This window comes from Rattus norvegicus, chromosome 4, assembly GCF_036323735.1.
Source record: "Rattus norvegicus strain BN/NHsdMcwi chromosome 4, GRCr8, whole genome shotgun sequence".
NCBI lineage: Eukaryota > Metazoa > Chordata > Mammalia > Rodentia > Muridae > Rattus > Rattus norvegicus.
In genome coordinates this window covers 31648848-31674825 of record NC_086022.1, presented here as the reverse complement: position 1 = coordinate 31674825, position 25978 = coordinate 31648848, and the positions used below count along the sequence as shown (strand labels likewise).

General features: G+C 45.1%; 1 protein-coding gene across 6 annotated transcripts in view; it reads left to right on the top strand.

Annotated features, from left to right (window-relative positions):
* The window catches only part of Cdk6 (cyclin-dependent kinase 6), a 192349-nt gene that overhangs the window by 109907 nt on the left and 56464 nt on the right, over positions 1 to 25978 (top strand). For all 6 annotated transcript variants that reach the window (XM_006236021.4, XM_006236019.5, XM_063285393.1 and 3 more), the window contains 1 exon segment: positions 21990 to 22099. In XM_006236021.4, the coding sequence (XP_006236083.1) occupies positions 21990 to 22099 (110 nt within the window).

Below are 25978 nucleotides of genomic sequence, written 5' to 3'. Positions count from 1 at the left end.
AACAGGTACCTGTATTGTGTAGCTAAGATCTGCAGGAGCTGACCAGTTGGCCTTTTCAACAGCCGAAGAGGGAGGGAGGATCTTGTCAAGAAGGGAAAGTTCAGGAAAGAGCAGCATGGCAGAAGGAACAGGATATTTAGGAGTCTCAAAGCAAGACTGAGTTTAGCCAATCCAAGAAAAGCAGGAAACTCAGATTGTGGCTGTGGCAGACCAAACAGGAGGGGAATGGCTATGGCCGAGACCAGAGGTATAGAATGTCCAGTTTGCCAGAGGAGACCTGAAATAGGAAGATAATCCTTCAGACGGTTTGGACAAAAGGTTGTGGCACGTAACAGAAGCAGAAACTGGGCAGGGGGTGGGGGAGCTGGAAAAAAAGCAGGTAGCAAAGAAAAACAGAACTGAGAGCAGAATATAATAATCAAAAATTAGGTTATGTTATTGTCAGAGTTAGAAGAGGGAGAGATAATGTAGGAAAGTTAGTTATATCCAAATCTTGGTCTTATGAGCTAAAGGAAATGTTAAATATTACCTATTACCTAAGTATCCCCTCTCTCCCTCCACTCCCTTTCTATACACATATTTTTAATGATATATCTTTTGTCAGAAAGTGTGATGTTGGGGTTGGGGATTTAGCTCAGTGGTAGAGCACTTGCCTAGCAAGCGCAAGGCCCTGGGTTCGGTCCCCAGCTCCGAAAAAAAAAGTGTGATGTTTTTATCCATAGTCGAGAAGTTTGTGCTTTGATTACTTAATTATTGATGATAATGGTGGTGGTGGTGGTGGTGGTGGTGGTGGTGGTGGTGGTGGTGGTGGTGGTGGTGGTGGTGATGATTTGACGTTTTTTCACCCATCCTGAACTGTGCAGGGTGTGTGTGAAATGAGTTGTAGCACTGTTATTATTCAGAATAAAAGGAATCTTTTCAGTGTTTCCAGCGCTCAGAACTAAGTGAAATCCCTCCCCCCGATTACATTGCTCAGAGTGGGTTCACTGTGCCTGATGATGTGAGCTTTATAGCTCCTTACTCGTAGCACCTCAGCGTCCACTGGAACTCCGGGAGAGGCGTTAGAGAGATGGTCATTAGGAATAAGCTGAGGCTGATAAAACTCCTAGACCACCATATCTCAGTCCTTCTCTCAGGTGCCCCTGGGGTGACCAGCAGCATTTTGGGGTTCTGCCTGAGAAAGATTGACCAGCTATGGCTTCATATAAACCTCAGGACAGGATTCATTGTTATTTTATGGTTTTACAGACAGAACCGGTCTGGAATCATTCTTGGTTGTGGGGAGAGGGAAACTGGCATCTAGTGGACGGCAGACCACGATACTATCATTCAGTGCATGGAGCCGACCTTACATTGGCAGCTGTCTGGCTGTAAACACCCAAAGTGCCCGGATTGAGAAAATCCTTAAAACAAGTATGACTAGTCCCTGACCCCTTCATAGGAATGGCTTCCAGGAATTTCCTCCCACTACCTTGTGCTGACTCACCTGGGGTCAGAGATCATTTCTCACTGTGAGTGGCCTATGGTATCTGGCACCAGACGTCTGTAGGTGGTAGAGAAGAAACAGGGTTTGAAACGTATAGGGCCTCCAGCCAGTTCTAAGGACCCATCTTTGAGGCAGTGAATGTGTATATGTGAGTTACAGGCAAAGGGTTCCCACTTGTACCTAGCCAGAAGAGAGGCTCTTTCATAATTATTAGATCGTATTAACATACTTAAGTAATTTTTAAAAGCCTTGCTTTTTACCTATTCATGAGACACGTCCTTGTGAAAATAATCGAAGAGTGTAGTGACTTGGTCCAACTTGGTGAAGGGCTTGTTGCACTTGCCTGACCATCGGAGTTTGATCCTAGGCTACCGAGGAGGAGAAATGACTCCCAAAAGTTGCCTTCTGACGTCCACATACATGCAGTGGAACACATGTATTCACATCAGCATGCATACATACATGATTTAAAAAAAATTAATCCAAGAACTGGAGTGTTGTCTCAGTAGTCCACTTAGCATGTTTAAAGCCCTGGATTCTGTCCTCAAGGATCACTCTCACACACACACACACACACACACACACACACAGAGAGAGAGAGAGAGAGAGAGAGAGAGCGCCTGAAGCACAAATGCAAATACATGTGTGAATGGCATTTTTCTGCATCACGCTTCTCAATGCAAATACTTGTGATCATATTAACTTCCTGTTCAGTCTATAAAAATACTTCAGAACTTGTCAGTTAGAAGGCAAATAGGATATAGCCCCCGCCCCCAAAAAAAGACAGCACATCATTTCTGTGTTTTGTGGTGTTTGTAGAGTTAGGTAATATAGTTAGAGTATGTAAGCTTTAAGCTTAAGAAACCCGAGTATTCATGGTATTTATACCAAGTCCTTAAACCTTTGCCTATAAAGCTACCTCACCTTTCCATTTCTACCACATAGGTTCACAGATTAGTCTGTGTTTATCTCTGCTCGGACTCATCCTTGTCCTCAGACACAGGGATCTTCTCTACCTAGGAGCATGAGGCTGTCTCTTCTGATTCCCTCTAAATCTTGACTGTATCACGTCTCCCCTCCATCCCGTCTTCCACAGACGCCTGAAAGCCATTACAGCTCTGGGCTGCAGAGGGCAGGTGGGAAAGATGTGGGAATACTCGCTGAGGAGGATTGTTCACTCAGAATGCCATTGACCCTGGGATTCCACGCTTGTGGACTTTATCCAGCTTGGCATCTTCCGGTATCTGTCTGTCCCTCCTTTATTTTCTAAAAAATCTCCAGCATGGCTTCTGTGGTGTCGTGGTGTCCTGCTTTTTCCTCCCTCCTGCCTGCCTCACGCCTGATTCATGGATGTTTTCCCTGCTTTATGCTCTGTCTATGTGTGCCCTCTGGGCTAGCAGCCTCCTCCAGGAGCTAACCCTGCAGCCATGAAACTCCACTTCCTTGCAGCTCAGCCGGATCTCGGGTTTACTTCCTCTTAAGCTACAGACCTGCCTGACCAACCATCTCACCGCCCAGGGCAGAAGCATGGGATTCATCCTCGATGCTTTGCTCCCTTCTTCCTGACTGCTAATTATGCTATCCCTTCTGCCTCCCCTCTGCTCCCTTTCACTCAGCACCCCCTTAATCCCCCGTATTTTCTTTAGGTTGTCTCAGTTTTTCTGGGTCAATCCAGCCTTTGGGTTGCAGTCCCTGCCTTCAGGACCATCTTCAGTTCTAGCCTCCGTAGTTGTTGGAATCAAAAGGCAGAATCTGTAAATCGGACACTCGTCCCCTGCATCAAACCCCCCGTAGCTCTCCTCCAAACAGACGTCAGGCCACCACCTGGTCCGTTCAGTTCTGTAATCTTCTCATTTCTGTTTAAGCTGCCACCTTTCTCAGTCATACCTCGTGGTACCCCTCTGCAGCCTTAACACTAAACAGTACAGCCTGTCCTGCACCCTGTACACCTTGAGAAGATTGTTTCATAACATTTCCCATATATAGAACCAGATGCAAGTGCCCATGTTACTTCTGTCATACCGGCCAGCACACGGCCTATAAGATAACCCTAGTGGCTTTCCCGTTTGCAGATTCACCAAGGTGATTCCAGCCCATTAAGAAAAGGAGCCCGGATTTGAACCCAGGCCTCTAAATGGTAAACCTGTAGGTGATGCCTCGAGTGTTGTTGTTATGTCTGCCTCCATTGCCCAGCTGAGCTTTTGGGAAACAGATATGATGTCTTCAGTCATCCTCACGAGTGAGATCCAATGCTCGTCCTCCGTAGACAAACCCTGGTATATAGATGAATGGTTGAAGTTACCGTAAATGGTCACATGAGCAGCAGTTACATGTACTGCTGGTACATCTGTACCTCGTCCATCCCGTGCACTGCGTGTGACGACCCAGGGTGTGAATCGGTTACTGCTGCCCTGAGAGGAACCAAGCTGTTTGAGAATCATATCCATTTGATCAGTGCCATTCTTATTCCTGATCTGACTGGACAGTACCAATTTTTATTTAAATAATCAATTTATCGTTTTAACCCGCTTATCTTTGAGTTGTCTGTTCTAACAACCGATGACATCACAGTTTAATCATTGACTCGATCAGTGTATGGGACAGACAGACTGACTGCCTTGTGCTTTGAGAACCACCACCTGCTTTTCGTGTCAGCCTTTTTTGCTGACCGGGGCTCCAAAAGACTGTAAAAGTTCTGTGTGTCTCTTGAGAGTGAGCTAGTGCGGCCTTCAGATGCAAGCAGGTTTCTCAGCCATGTTGAAGCTGGCGAGACAATCATTCGTCTCCCGAGTGTGTATAAAAGAAAGATTCCAGTTGCTATTTAAATGCAAAAATAGCAGGCTTCAAAAATAGGTGTAGGCATCCTGTGATCTCTGGACTTCTTGCAAAGAATCCTTGAGACACAGTCTCTGATGGTCTTTGCGTTAAGAGCATGCTTAATTTCATAGACCAAAGCCCGTGCAGGAAAAAGAAAAAAACAAAACATTTTCTCCCACCCCATGCAAAAGCTTATAAATGAATGAGGAAAAAAATTAATTAATGACGTGAATATTAAGAGGTTACTTATCTATTCTAACACTGGGCCACAAGTTGACTAATTAAAAGGAATGTAGGCTGGAAGGCTGCCACAAATCTTTCACTTAGAGGGCCACGGCTGAAGCCAGTGATTGTGCATGACAGACTTCAGGAACAATAGTGCCGCGCACAGACCGTCAGATGAAGCAAGCTCGTCTGAATTACACCGACAACGGGGTGGCCTACGGGCAAACAAAATGGTTAAACAATACATAATCAAGTTTTTATTTGGTATTTCCTGCGAGGCTATACCAGTTGCCAGGGAACGTACTGTATTTTTTAATTTGGCTGTATTAATTGTTGACCATGACTGGCAGAGACCCAAACGGACAGATATGGGAGAAAATGGCATCTGGACATTAAAGCCCTGAGTGTGCTGGGGGGAGGGGAGGGGGCACAAAAATTACAGCATATATCAGGAATTTTCCAGCTAACGATGTGTGGATGTGGTAGTGCGAGGGAAACGGAGCCAGACTGAGCTTGCTTTGTTTGCCGAGAGAGGCCCCCCCGTAACATTCTTTTTAGCTGCGCATATTTTTGTCTTCATTCTTGTACAGTTCTAACTTTCTTACTGTGCAGAGAAACTCAGTTCCAGCCAGTTGGGGCCTAATAATTCTATGGCAATAATTAAAACTCATGGACGACTGTTTTTAGCTGCATTGAAGTGGCGTAGAAACTAACTGTAAGCTGCAGGGTTTTTTCTAAGTGGCACACCATTACTGTAAAGGGAGCCCATTATTATTTTCTTTGATTTCACAACAGTTTTTTTTTCTTTAAGGCATCATTTCATTTATACAATCAAGACACAATGTCTTAAAAGCTTCTGGTAGGAGTGGAGAGCCCAGTCTGAGAGCAATTATAACGTACATTCTTAGCCTATAAATAAAATGTCCTTAACTAGTTCATACCGTGAACATCTGTGATAGAGACCCTCCCATCAGCAAGCTACTTTGGGACTTGGTTTTAACAGTACATAAATAGTCACTTGCAAAGAAGTTGGTATTGGAGCCTTGGGATCAGGCGTCAGACCCGTGGCAACCTTTCTGCCTCAACCTCCCAAGTTCTGGGATTGAAAATTACAAGCGGCTTTGCAATTTTTGTTTTGGTTCAGTAATGCAGGGGGAAGTTTGAGGCTAACACAGATCCTGTCTTTAAAGGTTGGTAACCCTGGAGCCTTCGCTCTAACAGCAGCCTTGTAACGTGTGCCAAGAGTGAAAGACAACACGTAGACTTCCCGGGAACTTTGGTGGCAGTAGTAGAGGTCCATCTGGGTGCCTGGTGGCCAGCTCAGAGGCAGTAACATGGGCTTGAATTCTGGGTCTGGTGTGGAGCTAGCTTTCTGTGGTTGCTAACGTGTTTTGAGCATGCCAGGATATGAGCAGAGCACCCAGACTCTGTCTCGGAAGGACCGATGTTGTATAAATGGCATAAAATAGGTCCAGTTCTTAGTGAGATGCCAGGCGTACAGAAAACCATGGTAAACTTTGGCTGTAATATGTTGTCTTCTCTCTTGTGGAGCTCTGGGGGGGTATCTTTGAGCTTCTCAGAGCATTCTAGTCTGTGTGCATTAGAGTTGAATATACTTAATTATAAATCATTGAAATTCCAAAGCAGAATGAGCACAGTTGTTGTTGTTGTTATTACTGTTAAACATTCCTTGAAACTACAATTTTAATATTTATTTATTTATCTATTTATTTATTTACTTATTTATTGGGGGGCATGAACAAGCGTATGCTAAGAGAACAACCTTTGGGAGTCAGCATTCTCCTTCGGCCATGTGGATCTTGTGGATCAAACTCAGGTCATCAGGGCTTAGTGTCAAACACCTTTACCCACTGGTCCATCTCTCCAGCCCGAATAACTCTCTTCGGAAGCACTTAAGATACAGTTACTAGTCCATGAAATCTGCAGAACAGTGCCTCTCAAGTAGCAGTGAGCTGGAGTTCCAACTGTGGGATTCAGCTTCTTTTTGAGGGGCAGATGCCAAGGTGTCACCCCCTCACGGTCTCATCTGTGATCGGGCAAGTTTCCAGGGGACTACTTTAATGGCTTGTACATGCCAGTAACATTTTCTACCGTGCTCCTTTTTAGTCCTCACTAAAGGTGTGACTGTATTGATGATAAATATGTAGGTTCCAAATGTCTTTAAATTCAAAGGATTCCTTATCTAAAACAAAGTATGTGTTTTAATAGGAATGTGTCCCAGACATCAGATCAACTTTTTTTCCCCCCAAAGTAAATCTTAACTCCTGGAAACATTTCGAGCCCTTAAATGATATCCTTGTTATCTTGGCTTCATATTATACCGTTATAACATCTTTTAAATAGTGTATTAGAGGCTAAGAAAATGTATGTGTGTGTTGTTCTCACGAAGTCTTTGCTTTTTAGCATTAGGAATAAAAATTAGTTCTTTTCCTGCCGAAATAATAACAACTATAACAAGCCAAATGTAGTCAGCTTTGCTTAACTGGAAAACTGCCTTTACTTTTCGACAATTGACATTTTCTCTTAGGCTGCCTTTTAAGTCCAGGACTGTTAACAATTTAGCCTGTCTCTAATTTTATGCACAGTCCTTCTAGATAGATCCCAATAGGAAGCCCCAGTGCCTTAGCCTGGCTTCCCATTGGCTACCCCGGGAAAGGGCATTTCTGCATAAATTGGATGCTTCCTTCTCCCCTGGAGACCAAATATGCTAATGTTTCCCAATCCCCTGGTTTGCAAGCTTGAGTCCATTGCTCAAAACTGGAAAGTGTCACTCTGTAGACAGCACACATGGAAATCCAGATCCAGGGGTCCCTGACATGCCCGTGGGTTTGACGGCAGAGTGAATACAAGTTTTTTTCTTCCTACTCCAGCGTTTCCGTGGCACTCAAGCTGAAATCGGAAACCGATGTTCCTGTGAGGTGTTTTTCAAAGGTATTTCCTTTGTGCAGCTCCAGTGCACACCGAACCCAAGGGGTTAACCTGAGGGCCGCTTTGAAAGCAAGCGAAGGTCACTGCCGGCGAGAGCAAAGACTTTTAAAGCCTGCGGTCCCCACCCAGGGGATTGTAAACATTGGCTCCCAGCCACTGCGTCCCACAGCACAGAACTTCCCTGTGCTCCGCGCTCACGGTTCTGCTCTTTCACGGACGCTGAAGCCGGAGCGCTATCAGGAGCCCCGTCTCCTGTCAGGCAACCTGAGGAATCCTGCCCTGCCCTGCAGAAGGTGAAGGTGAAGCCTGTTACCTGGCGTTTCCAATGCAACTGACCTCCTGCTGGTAGTGGGACTTTCTCAAGACCAAAGAATGTATAGAGCGCCCATCACATTTCCACAAGACCGGTTACCTGCCATTTGTTAGTAACTAGCAATAAAGCCCACATCTCTTTGGCGTTTGGCTCAATTCAAGGCTCTTAAATACAAAAGCTGGCAACCGCAAGTGCTTAGTGCCTGAGCCTTGCTTCTTATGCTGTCTTTCTTTAAACAACAAAAACCTGCAGAGGTCCTTAGCCACCAACAAAGGAATAAGGAGGCTCTGTGTGCATAATTTAAATGAAGTTGCCTTCCTCTCAGGATCATAGTTATTTGGTGAAAAGGAACCAAAGAGACGCAAGCAGGATACACCCATTTATGTATGCATCAGGAGCCTGCAATCTGCAGTTGAATCACTGGTCCCACTGATTAGAAGAGACTGGGATCCCCAGAGAGATGTGTGGCTTGAGTCTCCCCCACTTGAACTGTTGAGGATGTTGTAAAGAGTTTTGGTAGTATTTGATCTCTCTGAAAATGTTGTGGAATTTCCGTTATTCCACGTGGTGTTTCTCCCTTCCGTGAATTCTGAAGGGAGGAACACAGGATCGCTTTGACAGGCCCACGTATCGTAGCAAGTAGGGATAGAAAGTTGTCCCTCCTCTCATTCTGTTTTGTCACTGTCTTTTGTGTGTGTGTGTGTCTGTATGTTAGGAGCAAACACAGAAGTTCTTACCTTTATGAAATGACTTCTGTGAGCATATTCTATAATAAATTTGGACGTTGGCCTTTAAGACATGTGTCCCTCAACACATATTCCTGTGTAAACAATTTTTCCAGCAGTTGTGGCAGTAACAGAGTATGGGCTACCACTCCTAACTGTATGGCACAGACCGGTAGCGATGACTACCGTGTGGTTACAGTCAGTGCGATGTGTGGGTTTGTCTTCTCCCCTCAGCCTAAATGACACTTAAAGGGGTTTTCGCAGCTTTTTCTGGGACTACAGCCTTGTTTTATGGGATCACAGGTTTTCTCGGGTACTGAACTAATGTTCTGTTGATCAGAGTTCTTTAAATGTCAGGTTCCTGAGAAGGATGGAAAGGAGGAGGAAGAGGAGGAGGAGGAGGAGAGGGCTAGCTGAGAAGGGCACAGATAACAGTCAAAGGGTCAGAGAGGTGACCCAGCAGATAAGAATGCAGTGCTCTTAAAGAGGAGGTGCCATCCCCTGAGGTGGCTCCTAACTGCTCCAGCTCCTGCGTACCTGGTTCACCTCCCGCCTTCACAACTCCTGCATCTATTGTGCAGTAAAGACCAATCGTAACAAAATATTATTAACCTACCAGCTCAGAATACTTGATTTTTATTAGTAAGGCTTTTCTCTTGTGAGGGAAATCACAAAGACTTTACCCTTTCGCTCTATTTGAAAGTGATGTTGTTGTTGTTGTGGTTGTGGTGGTGGTGGTGGTGGTGGTGGTGGTGGTGGTGGTGGTGGTGGTGGTGGGCCAGTCATAAAATTTGGAATTCCAAGGTTGTGGCATCCATTCGCCATCTTAGAAATATACTATGATAGATGTTCCACATGAAATGTGCTCTCAGTGGTAGCTCTGGCTAATTAGCACTGCTAAAGTTCCTTCCAGTTAGATTCCTCGTCTGGATCTGTTTTTGTACAGAAGTTACTGGAGCATCTGTTAGTTTGATCGGCGACCACACCTTACTGTCCTGCATCTATGTAATGAATCTTTACAGCCGGAGTTGCAAGGCCATACTTGAAGTATGTATCTGTGTACATGGTTGTCTTTATCCTAAAGCCCTTCTCCACATAGAAAGCCCTGCTTTTCTCGGTATCTACCTGATGCTTTTCTTGGAAACAGTTTACTCCCTCTGCTGGCTCGAACTTTAAAGTGAGAGCATGTAAAACTGGAGGTCTGATGAGGAATCATGGGGACTGCTTACTTATATGTCCTTTGTCCTAGGATTTCAAGATATAAAGCTAAACTCCAAGCCCAAGATTCAAGAGATACTCTATAATTTTTTGAAAACAATAATATGATTCTTGCACTAGTGAGGACTTGGTCATTAAGAGAGCCTGGACTGTAGGTTTAGAGTATATATAGTAGGTGCTCAATAAATGTTGGGTTTCTCTGTTGCTGTCATACTTTGCTCTATATAGATCATAGGTCCCCGGTTATAGGAGCTTTAGCTCAGCCACTCTATTTAATGAGCTGTTTGTGTTTTCATTGGCACTTCTCCGGTGACTGCTTATAGCTCCAGCCTCACTACATTACCATTATATTGGCGTTATTCTCTGAGCTAAGTGTCCCTAGACAAGCCTGGTCTAGAATTTGTCCTTACAGTCTCAGTCCCTGTTGTGTCAGGTTGGTGACCCGGAGGATGTCATTGACCTTTGACATTACAGGTTATCTTCCAGATGATGTGCAAGGGTCAGAAAGCTTCAGCCATTACAGCGTTCTCCAGCTCTGCCTTTATCATGAAGAACTGAATAACACCTATCTAGCATGAGTGTCTCTGTAGGAACAGAAACAGTAGTTAATAGGGAGCAAGGTGTGGTTGCCATTACACACACACACACACACACACACACACACACACACACACCCCTTAATTTTCTTAAAAGGAAAGGTGTGTTTGGTCTTATCTGTCTGGACTACATTAGTTTAAAATGTCAAAATGTGTAGGGACGTTCTCACCCAGCCTGCCCTACACACACGGTTCTGGAGCAGTGCTTCTTTAAGTATTTTCCCAGGAACGCTCAGCTCTACACAGTGGAAATAAATGGTATGTGAGAGAGACACACCATCTGGTTTGGTAAGTGTCTGGTCCTTTGGCTTCCTCCAGCTGCCAGAATCCCCACACCCTTTAGCTGTCAGTGTGAAGGGTGGATGTGGAGAGGGGAGAGTCAGTATCCAGATTGGTCGGTTTAGGACTTTTTCCATACACACTCTGGGCTAGCAGAGGCTAGAAACAGGGTGTGCATAACCAAGGCTTCACAGTGTAGCCAAGTGGGTCCCTCTGCATTTTCCTCTGTGAGTGGAAGTGTCTCCATTGATAATATTGATGGGGCTGCTTCGAATAGGTTTACCTTTACATGTGTAACCCAGTGTGGAGGAATCCTAGCTCATGGCCTCCTTTTCTCGGTTCTTGCTAAGCATTTTCTTTTGATCAGTCACTCTCTAAACCCCACAATAAGGCATGCTGTCGTGTTCACTAGCACAGAACATCATATCAGGCGCTAGGTAGCACTCTGAAAGTTCTCAGTGACTAAAAGAAGCCACCACAGCCATTCTGTGTTCAGAAACACAGGGAAGTGGTGCCATGTGTGCACGGGATGCAATCCCAGAGTCCCCTTGGTGAGTGCCTTGGCACCTCAGATTCCATGTGTAGGTGACCGTGGGTCTAGGCTCACCATCAACAGAAAGGCAGTAAGTAGCACGTCCTCTTTAGAGAGAAACAGGTCAGAAAGAGTCAGTAGCTTCAGGTTTGACCCTAACTAAACTTCAGGGCTGTATTGTGACATACTGTGTAGTGTTTTAGTTTAGAACGAATATTTCAGAATCTTTTGTCCGTAGAAGCAACCCAGTAAAAACCATTGTTTAACATTTAAAACTTTAAAGTTACTGATGCTCAGTCGAACATTTCAAAAAATAGTTTAATTTTCTATTCAAACAGATAATTAAGAGTTGGGAATGTGGTAAAAAGTCAGATACAGAGAGGCAGAAAGGAGAAGTCTTAACATTTTTATGTTGTCTTAGAACCATCCGTCAATGTGCGTAAACAAAATGGCAGATGCCACGGTTCCATTGTTACAGAAAGAATCTAGTTAGCTAGTTTATAAAGCCAGATTGTGGGGTGTGGTATTGCTGCCTTTGGTCACCATGACTCAGCAGGCTGGGGCGTGAGGGGAGGGGATTGAACAACCTACCATTTGGAGACTTAACACCCAGCAGGATGATACTCAGAGGGAGAAGAGAGAGAAAACAAATTGAAATTATAGTCTCATTCTTTTAGAGTTTTGCATTCTTAACAGATTGTTAATACTAATATTAACTCAACAGATTGTTAATAATAAACATAGGCAGTTACCGTCCACACTAGCATGAATGGCTGGAAATGTTGGGTGGAGTAAGACACAGAGAAAATGAAACTCACACACCCCTGGAGGAAGGGGACTCGTAAGGTCCAACCACTAGCAAAACTGGTAACGTTTACTAAGCATTTGTCTACTTTCTGTGTGTACTCAAGAGAAAGGAAGGCTCATGTCCAGCAAGGGAAACACACAGGAACACTCAAAGGATGTGTGTTCACATTGACACAGTGGAACAACTGCCAACACGCATAACAGGCAGAGTTTACATGTTGTGTGGAGCGAGCAGAACCACACACAGTGATGTCTGTGCATTACATGGTCTTTTAGGTGACATTCAAGCACAATTTGTTCCAGAGGACAAGGGTAACCTGATTGTACTAGGAAGACCCAGGAGGAAGTTCTGGTGATGTAGATTCCAGATACCTTGTTCTAAGAGTTGGTTTCATAGGCTTAGACTTACATGAAAATATCTTGTCCATGTGGAGAGTTGTGTATGCCTAAAGACGACTCAGGAAATTAATATCTTAGATGAGAGTGTGTGTGTGTGTGTGTGTGTGTGTGTGTGTGTGTGTGTGTGTGTGTGTGTGTGTGTGTGTGTGAGAGAGAGAGAGAGAGAGAGAGAGAGAGAGAGAGAGAGATGCTAGTAGTAGTGGATAAAATGTAATTTTTTTTCTTTACAACAGGCTTTTGTTTGGTTGATTTGGTTTGGTTTTCTGAGACGTGGTCTCAAAACCTGGCTAGCCTGTGACATGGCTGTGTGGACCAGGCTAAGTCAGACTTCTAGCCATTCTCTTGCCTCTGCCTCTTGAGAGCAGAGACTACAGACCTATGCTAATAGCCTACCTACAAGAGATTTTCTTTTAAGATAAGATTATAAAATTGACTTGGGGGCCATATTTGGGACTCTAGAATGTTCTCCATACCTTCATAAACACATCAAGACAAGACTATTTTTCGCTCCCCGGTTTGGTGTGTTGCTGACCTTTCCAGGTTTCTTGTTGCTGCTGGGGTTGCTATTCTTTGTTTTGTTTGTTTGATTTTTAATTTGTCGGAGTACGGGAGCATTTTCAGAGAAGTCTTTTTTCCTGATCACACATCTGACAGCTTTTCAGTGACTGCCGTATGCCAAGTACAATATAGCAAGTGACAGCAGTTTAGATCTCAGAGACCCCAAGAGGCAAAGTGTTAAAGATGGGTGAGTCACCAGCCAGCGTGGGAAGCTGTGGAACCTTTAGGAGGTAGGCTCAGGTGGGAGGTCTTAGAGTTATTGGGGCATTCCCTTGAGAAAGACCGTAGGCTACCCACCCATCGTGGGTTCCTCTTCTTCCTTGGTTCTCAGTGTGAGCAGTTTTCCCGCTTCACATACTCCTGCCTCACCACTGGCCCAGACGAGCAGGGCTGACCTGTCACAGACTAGAACCCTCAAAGCTGTGAGGCAAAAGTTAATCTTTTTCTCTTGTAACTTGATTACCTCAGTTAACTATGTCATAGTAACAGAAAACCAGCCACACAGCACAAGGGGGGGGGGGGTTCTGAAAGCAAGCGATGTCGTTATAGCGTTAGGCGCTCTGGGGTAACACAGAGGTGGAAGTCGATTCTTGTGGTCACATCACGCATCAGAGCAAGAGCTGAGGGAGGTATAGTGTGGGAATGTAGAGCAGAGGACTGTTGCTTCTTTCAGAATGTTCTAGAAGACTCTCAGGGGTTATCACTAGACCCTACTTCTACTTGGGCCGCATATGAGGGCTCCCTGTATACTGAGTGTCTACGGTGACCACGCAAGGGAACTTTTCATCTCCTGGAGGATAAACAATGCTCTGTAGTCATCGTGTTTCCTTGGGTACCGCTGTAATCCTGGGTCCACCTACCAGCATTAAGGATAAACTACCTGTCCCAGGTTTCTAGAAAGCAGCAGTGTTCTTTGAAATGTTTATAGATGGAAGGCCTTTCCTTTGGATTAGTTCCGGGGTCATGGCCGAGCTTCGCATGGACTTGGGCTGGTACTTTTCCTTCCCAGCAGTGTTTGCATGCATCAACCACAGTGCCCTAAGCCTGGTGCAGCCCGAGCCCCGGGTCTAGGTGAGAAACCCACTGCTGCTGCCTTTCATGTTCACACATGTCTCTCTCCTGGCAGCGGATGTACCTAGAAATACTTTGTAAAGTCCTTGGTATTTGTGTGGTTCTTCCTAGAAACCGAGACAGTTTCAAGAGAAGGGTTTGCAGCCCAAGAGCAGTAAGAGAATTCGAGTATTCTGTAATCATCTATTAATGGACTCCTCCTCAGTGGTCCTTCTTCCTCTCTGCTTACAGAAGAGGCCGAAGAATAATTTTAAATTCTAAAAATGTATTTAAAATGCTAAGGGTAGCAGAGAAGCGTCTGTCTAATTTTCTATATTTCCTTGAAGGTCTTTCTTTTTTTTTTTTTTTTTTTTTTTTGGAGCTGGGGACCGAACCCAGGGCCTTGCGCTTCCTAGGTAAGCGCTCTACCACTGAGCTAAATCCCCAGCCCCTCCTTGAAGGTCTTAAGGGTATGTAGGTAACACATCCGGCCCTTTTTTTCATTTTAAGTGACTTTCAAATCGGGCTCCCAAGCTATATTTTCCTTCCCCTGGTTCCACAGCTCCAGTCCTCCATAGGCTTCCGTGTTGTCAGGCCTGTCACTGGGTAAGGGGTGAGTCTGCAGAAGAGTGTGACTCGGGGCACTGGTTAGTGGTCTCATTTGCAGAGATAGAAGACTGGCCAAGGAGAACAAGGCTGGGTGGGAGGATCGTGGTACAGCAAAGGGCCGACAGAAGCATGCATGCCTACCATACCAGGCTGCCAGTCTCATGCAGAGCATTGTGGGTAAGCAGTCCTTTCTTCCCCTCTATCCAAAACCCAGACCCTTGCTCATCCGTTTTAGTGAGAACCTTTTGGATATAATTATCACAGGAAAATACCTCATTCTCGTCAGCTTCCTGGCAAACATACAGTGCTCTAGAAATCTTAATGTTAAAACAGCAACAACAACAAAAACTGAACAAACAGAAACACGTTGTTTTAAAGTGATGATCAAACAAATGATCTAAAAGAGAACATATAAGCCAGCTGTGACAGTGCATGCTCAGTCATCCCAGCGCTCTGGAGGCAGGGCAGAAGCGTCCCTGCAAGTCCCAGTTCAGCCTGGGGTCTACATAAAGTTCTAGGCTGGCCAGTGCTACATACCCAAGATCCTACCTCAAAAAGAAAAGGGGGGAAAGTCAAAATATGTCTGAGGATAGAACTTACTGATAGACGTGCCTAGCATGTGTGAGGGCCTGAGTTCAGCTCCCAGCACCCTTCTCCTTGCCCAAAGAGAAGGAAGATCTGAAGTCTGTGTCTGCATAGTGAGGATGAACCTAAGGCAGAGGTCCCAGCCCTGCTTCTGTTCCTGGCCCTGCCAACCACCAGCTTTAAAGTCTGCTCTCAGACTTCTCTCTGCCGTCTGCCCTTCCCTGTTGCTGGGAGCAGGCAGTGGTGCTCACCCACATCAAACCGGAGATTATGTTAACCCAACACGGAACTAACTCTACGTGTACCCGGCTTCACAAGTGTTCCCCTTCCCTTTTTCCCTGAGCCCTTCTGTACCCTGAGATAAGACTTAAAAAAAAAACCTGAAGCTTCAGAGAAGGTCTCAAAAATCCCACAGTAGCCCCCCATGATGCTTAACAGTTCTTGTCAGAAGATAGACTTTCTCTCTGTCTCAGATTCTGAGCACCGCAATCTAAGTCCTTCTCTGCCCGACTGCAGTTTTAATCTCACCAAAAGGACAGCAGGAGACTTCCTAATCTTAAAACCTGTTTCCTTCATCTCTTTCCTTTCACATTTGACAGGAAGTACTCAGAGTCCCCGGTGTTTGAGTTTGTTTCTGGTAGCCCAGACTGGTTGGAAGGTTAAGGGCTGGCTTTCTTTAGCCTCGTGCACCTGTCGCACGTCGTAGATGGGAGACCTTGTAGAAGCGAGTGCTTTACAAGGGGCTACGCCTTGGTGCTTCTTGAGTCGAGGGTCTCCAACCCTTTTCCCACTTAAGGAAGGCAGTGCCCATGGAGTTCAAAGATGTTGAGGAGTGGGTGGGGGTGCTGTTTTACAACTATGCGTGCGTTTGCTGCTGGCCAAGCCACCTGCAGGAAGTTGGTCTGCATGCAGCCTGTGTAAAAAAACGAACACACCAACAAGGGAGTTGAGAAGGCGCGGGCTGCAGGGGCATTTGTTTCCTTAACAAAAATAAATCATGTTTTAAAAGTTTTCTTTGAAATCTGAGTCATCGTGTGGCCTCCCAACACACACAGATTTCCTTAAAAGTTGAAACAACTTCTGAGAGGAAGTGATGAAGTCTGCTGCCTGCCATACCCTGTATTGCGAATAATTTTCATTTCTACTTATCTGCAAAGGTTGAAGGAACGTCTACAAATATTTGTTTAGTTTCTATGGTGAAGGCAGGGAGCAATCGAGCGGCGATTGTTTATTGTCAGAACCGAAGCTGTACTGTGCTAAATTTTGGCAAAGAGAAGTGAACTTATTGCTTGAAACATAATAGACACTTAGCAAGTTGCAACTGTTTGAAGGTTTCATAAGTTCAGGATGAAGTTTCAACAATGCGGGCTTGAAGGAGACCATGGGCCAGTCTGGCCTTCTAGGACTTAATTTACAAGAATAAAGTGGCCCTGAGGCCACCTCATTAAAAAGTTGTCTGATGATTAAAGATAGCATTGGTGGTAGACTCTCAGAATGCCTAACCTGGGTCTGAGGACACGACCCTGCTCCATCTTCTATCCTGGCTTCTCCTTCCTCATCCTGGAACCTTCTATTCTGCTCTCTGCTAACCTACTTTCATTAGGACGGGCATGTATTTAATGCCTGCTGTGTACATCACATCACCCTGCAAAGTGCTGGGTTTGCAAAGTCAGGGTCCCTACTCAGGATGCTCGCTCTGGGTCTATTAAGCTGTAAAGACACACTGAAGCAGTTACGGCGTGGTAAGAACCAGGATCACTTGTGTTTGGGGATGGGCTAGGCAGGGTGAGACTCACAGGAGTCAAGATTGCAGCTGTGAGATGGACCCTCCAGAGAAATGCCTAAGCCTTATCTAAAGGCTACGGGGCCTGACACAGCGTGCATATTTGAAGAACCTCAAAGTCTCTGGGCAAGCTGATGGTAGAGTTAAGCAGAGGGCTCAGTGTCTTGGTTGGGGTTACTTTTTGCTTTGACGAAACACCATGACCGAAAGCAACTTGGGGAGGAGAGGGTTTATTTCACTCGGAGTTCCATTCTGCTTCAAAAGCAGTGAAGTCAGGAACTCAAGCAGGGCAGGAACCTGGAGGCCATGGAGGGGTGCTGCTTACTGGCTGGCTTCTTCATCTTTTTTTAATAGACCCCCCCCCAAAACCACCTGCAGGAGGACAGCACCACCCACTGTGGGTCAGCCACCCCCTAAGAAATGCCTACTGCTTGCCCAGAGCCTGATCTTATGGAGGCATTTCCTCAATTGCGGTTCTCACCTTTCGGATAACTCTAGCCTGTGATGTGTTGACATAAAATTAGCCGGCACACCTGGGTAAGGGGTAACTTTGTTGGCAACAGAAGGGATATCAGGAAAGCAGGGAGTACCAGATGAAAGGCGGCGCGTGCAGCTTGAATTTGAAGTTTTTAATGGAAGAACTACGTGGCGGTGTCCAGGAAACGGCTAACCCTATGCGTGTGGTCCTCTGCAGAGTTCTGGGTCCTGTATGAGCTTGATGTGGGAATGGAGGATCATAGATCGTCTAAGTGAAATGACTGTCTGGGAGAGCAGTCACTTAAGGAAGAGAGGGAGCTCTGAGCCCGACATTCTGCACTTAAAACCGTGCAACACCTCCTGCCCCCGGGTGCCCTTCAGCCAAGTCCTTTGACTCTGTGCTTTCCTAATTTGTGGCCACAAAGCCCAGCTAACATGGAGCCTTTTACTGAGTTGAGCGTAGGATGAACTTCACTGAAACTCACTTTGATCTTAGGTGTAAGCTTTGCTCCCTGGAGTGAAACCTTCTTGGGCGACCGATACTCAACACAAATAATAAATCAAGGCTTGGGCAGAGGGGACCCTTGTAGAATTGCCGTTTCGAGTCAAGAGCGTCCCACCCATGGAAAGGCCACTTGGTAGGAAACCATCGTATCTAATGGGAACCGTGGATCCCATGGGGGGTCAGGAAGCTGTGGGGCTGAAGAGCACGGTCACAGGGTAATGGGCATGTCAAAACAGGGATGGGAAGAAGATGGCAGAGACACCATGCTCCGTGCGTGGGAGAGGATCCCAGGCACACACAGTGCTCCGTGCCCTGAGAATCTCTCCTGTCACGTGTCAGAACACTTCCTCTAGACTCTACTTCCAAAGGAATGCATATGAGGTGGGTCCTTTGTATTTGTCCCAAAATACTGCTCTTTCTTTTAACTAGTATGTAGCTCTTTAATAGTTTCCACGTAGCATTATAATGAGGAGACTGCCTGCAAGGACCCACATTCCAATTCTCTAATACGTGCAATTCAAATATGTAATATTAAAGAGCTGGGATTTTTCTTAGACCCTTTGTGAAAAGACAATAGGATTATCCCTAGTTTCGATTTTCATTTCTCAAACCATACCAGCTTTCTGTAGGAAAACACGCGTATCAGAAGATCTTTGTGTTGGCACAAAGCATATGAATTGGTGGGAACAGAGTTTGGGAAGATCCTGTAGTCTGTCAAGGAGGGTGTTCACGTTCCTCCTAACTTGTTGTCTATGTTGGGGGTTAAGGCATGTCCAGGTGGGCCCATCACTCTACAACGGACAACCAAAGTGAAGGACAAGCAAAGAGAGCTTAGGGCTTGGTCTTCATTCCCCTAGCCTTGCTGGTTAGGGTCTCTGAGAATATTAACGGAGCACCTCACTGATCACCCTGCAGGCTCGGGGCAGGCAGGATTCCATCCACAGTTCTGTGGAAACTAATGCATGAGTTTGGATTGGTGACAGTCAAGATGAGGCATTTCCAGGCGGATCTGTTTACTGAGGCAGGATTGACAGAGATTCAAGGTTTGAATCTTAAGCGGGTCAGACTGTTACTCTCCAATCCCATACTCTAAGGGGACAGGCACGAGGAGGGGGTGCACCAGTTTGGTCATGCTGCCTGAGGTAGACTTTGGCGTTGTGAGACAACTTTGAGTCGAGGGCCTGACCTCCGTTCTCCCTCTCTCTCTCTCAACTGCTGTCAAAACTTCTCAGTGGCCGAACCCAGTAAGGAACTGGAGGCATGTGGCAGATAGATAAAGCCACCTCCAAGGCAGGGGTCATCGAGACGAAAGGGAAACCCCCAGCCTGACATTCACCAGAGCTTTTCTAACACCCGTAGCCACCTTGGGTGAAGCCAGCGGCAGCGCCTTCGACATCCAGGTGGAAATTGTGCAGATGTACAAGTAGAATATTAGGTGGGAACAGTTGACGCTGACGTATTTTGAGTCCGAATTGGCCTTGGCTGGACTTTATCATCTAGTGATATTGAACTGGTTTTTTTTTTTTAAGTGAATAGAGATCAAAGCCCTTTAAACAGATACGTTGACTTATGTAAACATCCTCGAACTTGCCCCTCTTCCACCTCCTCCCTCCTGCTGCCACATCTATTCAGCACCTCTAAAGGCTCTTACTACATGAAATGGTTGTAATAGACACGGGATTTGCTTTGACTCCAGCTAGCTCCAGCCAGACTCTGCTTGTAGCTCCTATTGTTGTCTTCGCTTACTAGACAACCGCGTTGTTACCATTGGTAGCAACCATTGTCCCAGATCCTTGACTCTTACACACTGTGCTCAGTGCTTCCGATGACGGAGTTGGCAAACGGAGACTTTCGAAGGCACTCGTATTAGTAATGAATACCTTTCTGCCTTGCACACATCGAGACTGGTTGTGCGTTGGACAGTTTTCCGTCAGAAATTTTGGTTGCAATAAAATGTTTCAAGTCATATAGGGTTCCAGGTTTTAAAACTGTAGAAACTTAAGAGAGTCGAAGGACTCTGGATCAAACAGTAGAGTAGTTGTAAGACATTGATGCTAGGAACGCTTTATATATACGATAATAATACATAAACTAGAGGTTGACTTTTTAGAAAGCACTCATTTATGTCTGTAATAAAAGGTTATATTTAGTGTGGGCCCTAGGTATTCTTGGAATTATTCTACTTGAGAATTCAACAGAAATGTAATTCTTTATTTTTTTCCACTTTGTATTTTTTTATTATTTTATTCCTATAGAAAAGTAATCTTAACTCAATTTTCCGTAAGAATTTCACCAAAATCAAGGTGCCTTTGGATAAGTATTGTCAGTTCGAGCAGATTATGAGTCTAATTCCTCTTCGTTTTGCTTAGCATTGCTTTGTATGGACACCAAGCAGGGCCTTCGTGAAGACACATGAGATTTTTTAGCTCCTAAACATCCCTGAAAGCGGACATCGGTAATAGGTGGTGTTCCCTACAGAGAGCTCTGTTGTGACCAACTGGGAAGCAACAGCAACCTTTCTCTCAAGCCATTGTTCAGAGAAATAATTTGAAACCAAATGGCAGCTGAATAGAAATTCAGCTTGCAGACTCACCAAAAAAACAAAAAAAAAAAAAAGAAAAAAAAACTCAAGATATTTCAAAATACATCTAGAAATCTTGTCCATCATGGGTCTACGTGTTAGCAGCATGCTGCAATGAGCTTGCTGCTCACGCTTGTAGCCCAGGCTGGCTTAGAACTCATGTTCCCTCCAGTTCCCCTCACCTTTGTTCTCCACACACTAGGGTGCAGGTGTGTGCCCAGACACACAGCTTAAGCCAGTTCCTTCCCAAACTCAGACAGTCCTGACTTACTTTAAAACTCCACTGAAAACATTTTAGACATGTATGAATGCGGTCAGAAGAGATTAGAGATTAAACCTATTTACAAAATAAAAATCATATCCATTAGTGGTGCGATCTCCGTGTGCCTTTATTTGTTTTGTGGGTGCTTGGCCGTATAGGATTTTCAGGAGAGTACAGATCCTCAACCCTCACCTAGGATACCAGCCTTTGTAGGCCTCGTGCTTTGCACCAGGCTACCCCCACCACATGGAATTCCCAGTTCTCAGCTCGCTAACAGCAGCTGGCTCGTGCTCAACCACACTGGGTCTCTGGGCTGCCCCAGTGTCAGTGTACCAACCAACACAGGGTCAAAAGTACGAGAAGCCAACTTGAAGGAGCTCTAGATAGCAACACAGACAAAACAGTGGGGATAAAGGGATCGGAATAACACAAAATGTGGGCGTAAAATACATAGAAGATACTGACTATCCAAAGATAGAGCATGCCCTTCCTTCAAGCGTCTGTGGAACATCTGCCTGTCACCTCTACTACAGGGAAGTGTTTGCTTCCCTACACACATGTGGGTCTGAAACCTTGACCTGGTCTTTTCCTCACCCTTCAACCTGGAAGAAATCGTTAAAGAGTTGTGCTTCCTGGGTCTGTTCTCCGTCAAACGGGCCCTCGGTGTTGCAGCTCTCTTCCGTGAGATGGCATCCTCAGACACGGTGCAAATACTCTCTCGCTAGGCATCCTGTCTTTTTTTTTTCCTCAGTTTTGTTGGCTGAGAACCAGGGAAGGGGAGTTTATTTTGATTCCCCATAGTGTTGTAATGAGAGCAGTTTTGACTTGTCCTGGGATGCTCTGTACACTTCAGGGTCACCCGCCAGCAGCCACTGGAATCGACCCGCTTTCTAACAGTGACTTGGGAGTTGAACCAGCACTGTTTGGAAGTCTCATAAGTGGGGGAGAGTTTTTGCTCCATTCTATTTTTTTTCTTTTACTTTGCTCTTTGAAGCCTGTGTTCTGCACCATCCCGGTCCCGTTAAGTCCATCTGAAATGGGATTCCAGGGTGTGGGATGATGCAATTTTCTGGCCTGTGAAGGGGCCCTGTGTGCTTCTGGCTTCTGTCATGTTGTTACCATGAGGTATAGGAGATTTGTATGAACTGGATCATGTCCTCGGGCCACCTGAGACGGGTGTGTAACCCAACAGCTGGCTTCCTCGGTAATGCTCAGGTGCCTTTGCTATTGCAGGTCGTCACGCTGTGGTACCGAGCCCCGGAAGTCCTGCTCCAGTCCAGCTACGCCACCCCCGTGGACCTCTGGAGTGTTGGCTGCATCTTTGCAGAACTGTTTCGCAGAAAGTAAGAACTCCATTTTCTCTTTGAATCGTTGGCCTTTTAAGTGCCTGAGTGGCGTTTCCGTCTCTACGATCAGACCCTCCTACGTCTGTGTTCCCAGTCCTTACAGCTTCTGGCTTGTGGGGACCCTGGAGAATGATTCCCCCATTGTCCTAAAGGGTTAACTTGAAGCATCTTCCCAGTACTTTGAGTGAGGAAAGACCCTCGAGTGAACATTATCCACAGGAGAAACCATGGATGGTTGTTGTTATTTTCGTTTTTCTTTTTCCTCCACTCATTTCTTGAGCACTTTAAATCCTGTTCGTATGACTCCCCCACCCGCAGTGGACTATGGAGTTTTTGACAGAAATTTTGATGGTGGAAGCTGTTGATACAGGGTATCAGGTTTAAAAGAAGTAGGCAAGGGGGACCCGAGAGGTGCATTAGAGGACTGACATAGCCCACCATATGGGGGCGGCATCTATCGTATTTGGGCACTGTAGAGGGTTGCAGGTCGATGGGACATCTCAGTGGGTACTTGGTACCAGGCCTGAGGACCTGACTCACTCCCAGGACCCACACAGCAAATGGAGACAACTGACTCTCGAAAGTCCCCCCAACCTTCACGGGTACCCTGTGGCGTGCACACAAAGTAAAATACGTCTTTGAGATGCAGATTTGCCTAGAAGGGGGATCCGGTGACCACATCTGGCTTCCTGCGTTCTCACTCTGTGTCCACCACCCATCAGAGATGTTTCAGCAGCTTCCATAGAGGGGTGGGAGGGCGCTCGTGAAAAGTGATTGTCCACTTTTACAGTAGGCAAACAGCATGAATCAAGTGTGGTCAGGCTTCGTTTCTATTCTCGTCTCCCTCAGGAGAGGTGAGAGAGAAGCCAAGTGTGTTCCCATTGAGCCTGTTAGAAGGCAGCCCGCATAGCTTCTTTTCTAAGGAAAGAAGTGGTCAGCCAATCTGGCTTGCTGGTTGCTTCAACCAGAGGGAAGTTCGTGCGGCGAATTTGGTGAACTGCTCCTGCACCTCAGCCAAACTCGCTGTAACTCTCGGGGTGGTACTGTAGCAGAGACAGGAGGGTACGAAGACTGTTCCGTGCTGCCCTACTGTGTGTGGAGCACATTGCCCGGGCTTCTGCCTTGTGTTTGCTTTTCTAATCCTCGACGTAAGTGGGTACTGTGGCTGAATGGTCCCCAAGACCTAGCAGGGGTCTGAATTGAAAGGAAGTCTGGCACAGAGAGTGTGTCCAAATTAACAAAATCAGAAATGAAAAGGGAGACATAACTACAGATTCGGAGGAAATTCAAAAAATCATCAGATCTTACTATAAAAACCTATATTCAACAAAATTTGAAAATCTTCAGGAAATGGACAATTTCCTAGACAGATACCAGGTATCGAAGTTAAATCAGGAACAGATAAACCAGTTAAACAACCCCATAACTCCTAAGGAAATAGAAGCAGTCATTAAAGGTCTCCCAACCAAAAAGAGCCCAGGTCCAGACGGGTTTAGTGCAGAATTCTATCAAACCTTCATAGAAGACCTCATACCAATATTATCCAAACTATTCCACAAAATTGAAACAGATGGAGCCCTACCGAATTCCTTCTATGAAGCCACAATTACTCTTATACCTAAACCACACAAAGACACAACAAAGAAAGAGAACTTCAGACCAATTTCCCTTATGAATATCGACGCAAAAATACTCAATAAAATTCTGGCAAACCGAATTCAAGAGCACATCAAAACAATCATCCACCATGATCAAGTAGGCTTCATCCCAGGCATGCAGGGATGGTTTAATATACGGAAAACCATCAACGTGATCCATTATATAAACAAACTGAAAGAACAGAACCACATGATCATTTCATTAGATGCTGAGAAAGCATTTGACAAAATTCAACACCCCTTCATGATAAAAGTCCTGGAAAGAATAGGAATTCAAGGCCCATACCTAAACATAGTAAAAGCCATATACAGCAAACCAGTTGCTAACATTAAACTAAATGGAGAGAAACTTGAAGCAATCCCACTAAAATCAGGGACTAGACAAGGCTGCCCACTCTCTCCCTACTTATTCAATATAGTTCTTGAAGTTCTAGCCAGAGCAATCAGACAACAAAAGGAGATCAAAGGGATACAGATCGGAAAAGAAGAGGTCAAAATATCACTATTTGCAGATGACATGATAGTATATTTAAGTGATCCCAAAAGTTCCACCAGAGAACTACTAAAGCTGATAAACAACTTCAGCAAAGTGGCTGGGTATAAAATTAACTCAAATAAATCAGTTGCCTTCCTCTATACAAAAGAGAAACAAGCCGAGAAAGAAATTAGGGAAACGACACCCTTCATAATAGACCCAAATAATATAAAGTACCTCGGTGTGACTTTAACCAAGCAAGTAAAAGATCTGTACAATAAGAACTTCAAGACACTGAGGAAAGAAATTGAAGAAGACCTCAGAAGATGGAAAGATCTCCCATGCTCATGGATTGGCAGGATTAATATGGTAAAAATGGCCATTTTACCAAAAGCAATCTACAGATTCAATGCAATCCCCATCAAAATACCAATCCAATTCTTCAAAGAGTTAGACAGAACAATTTGCAAATTCATCTGGAATAACAAAAAACCTAGGATAGCTAAAGCTATCCTCAACAATAAAAGGACTTCAGGGGGAATCACTATCCCTGAACTCAAGCAGTATTACAGAGCAATAGTGATAAAAACTGCATGGTATTGGTACAGAGACAGACAGATAGACCAATGGAATAGAATTGAAGACCCAGAAATGAACCCACACACCTATGGTCACTTGATTTTTGACAAAGGAGCCAAAACCATCCAATGGAAAAAAGATAGTATTTTCAGCAAATGGTGCTGGTTCAACTGGAGGACAACATGTAGAAGAATGCAGATCGATCCATCCTTATCACCCTGTACAAAGCTTAAGTCCAAGTGGATCAAGGACCTCCACATCAAACCAGACACACTCAAACTAATAGAAGAAAAACTAGGGAAGCATCTGGAACACATGGGCACTGGAAAAAATTTCCTGAACAAAACACCAATGGCTTATGCTCTAAGATCAAGAATCGACAAATGGGATCTCATAAAACTGCAAAGCTTCTGTAAGGCAAAGGACACTGTGGTTAGGACAAAACGGCAACCAACAGATTGGGAAAAGATCTTTACCAATCCTACAACAGATAGAGGCCTTATTTCCAAAATATACAAAGAACTCAAGAAGTTAGACCGCAGGGAAACAAATAACCCTATTAAAAAATGGGGTTCAGAGCTAAACAAAGAATTCACAGCTGAGGAATGCCGAATGGCTGAGAAACACCTAAAGAAATGTTCAACATCTTTAGTCATAAGGGAAATGCAAATCAAAACAACCCTGAGATTTCACCTCACACCAGTGCGATTGGCTAAGATCAAAAACTCAGGTGACAGCAGATGCTGGCGAGGATGTGGAGAAAGAGGAACACTCCTCCATTGTTGGTGGGATTGCAGACTGGTACAACCATTCTGGAAATCAGTCTGGAGGTTCCTCAGAAAATTGGACATTGAACTGCCTGATGATCCAGCTATACCTCTCTTGGGCATATACCCAAAAGATGCCTCAACATATAAAAGAGACACGTGCTCCACTATGTTCATCGCAGCCTTATTTATAATAGCCAGAAGCTGGAAAGAACCCAGATGCCCTTCAACAGAGGAATGGATACAGAAAATGTGGTACATCTACACAATGGAATATTACTCAGCTATCAAAAACAACGAGTTTATGAAATTCGTAGGCAAATGGTTGGAACTGGAAAATATCATCCTGAGTGAGCTAACCCAATCACAGAAAGACATACATGGTATGCACTCATTG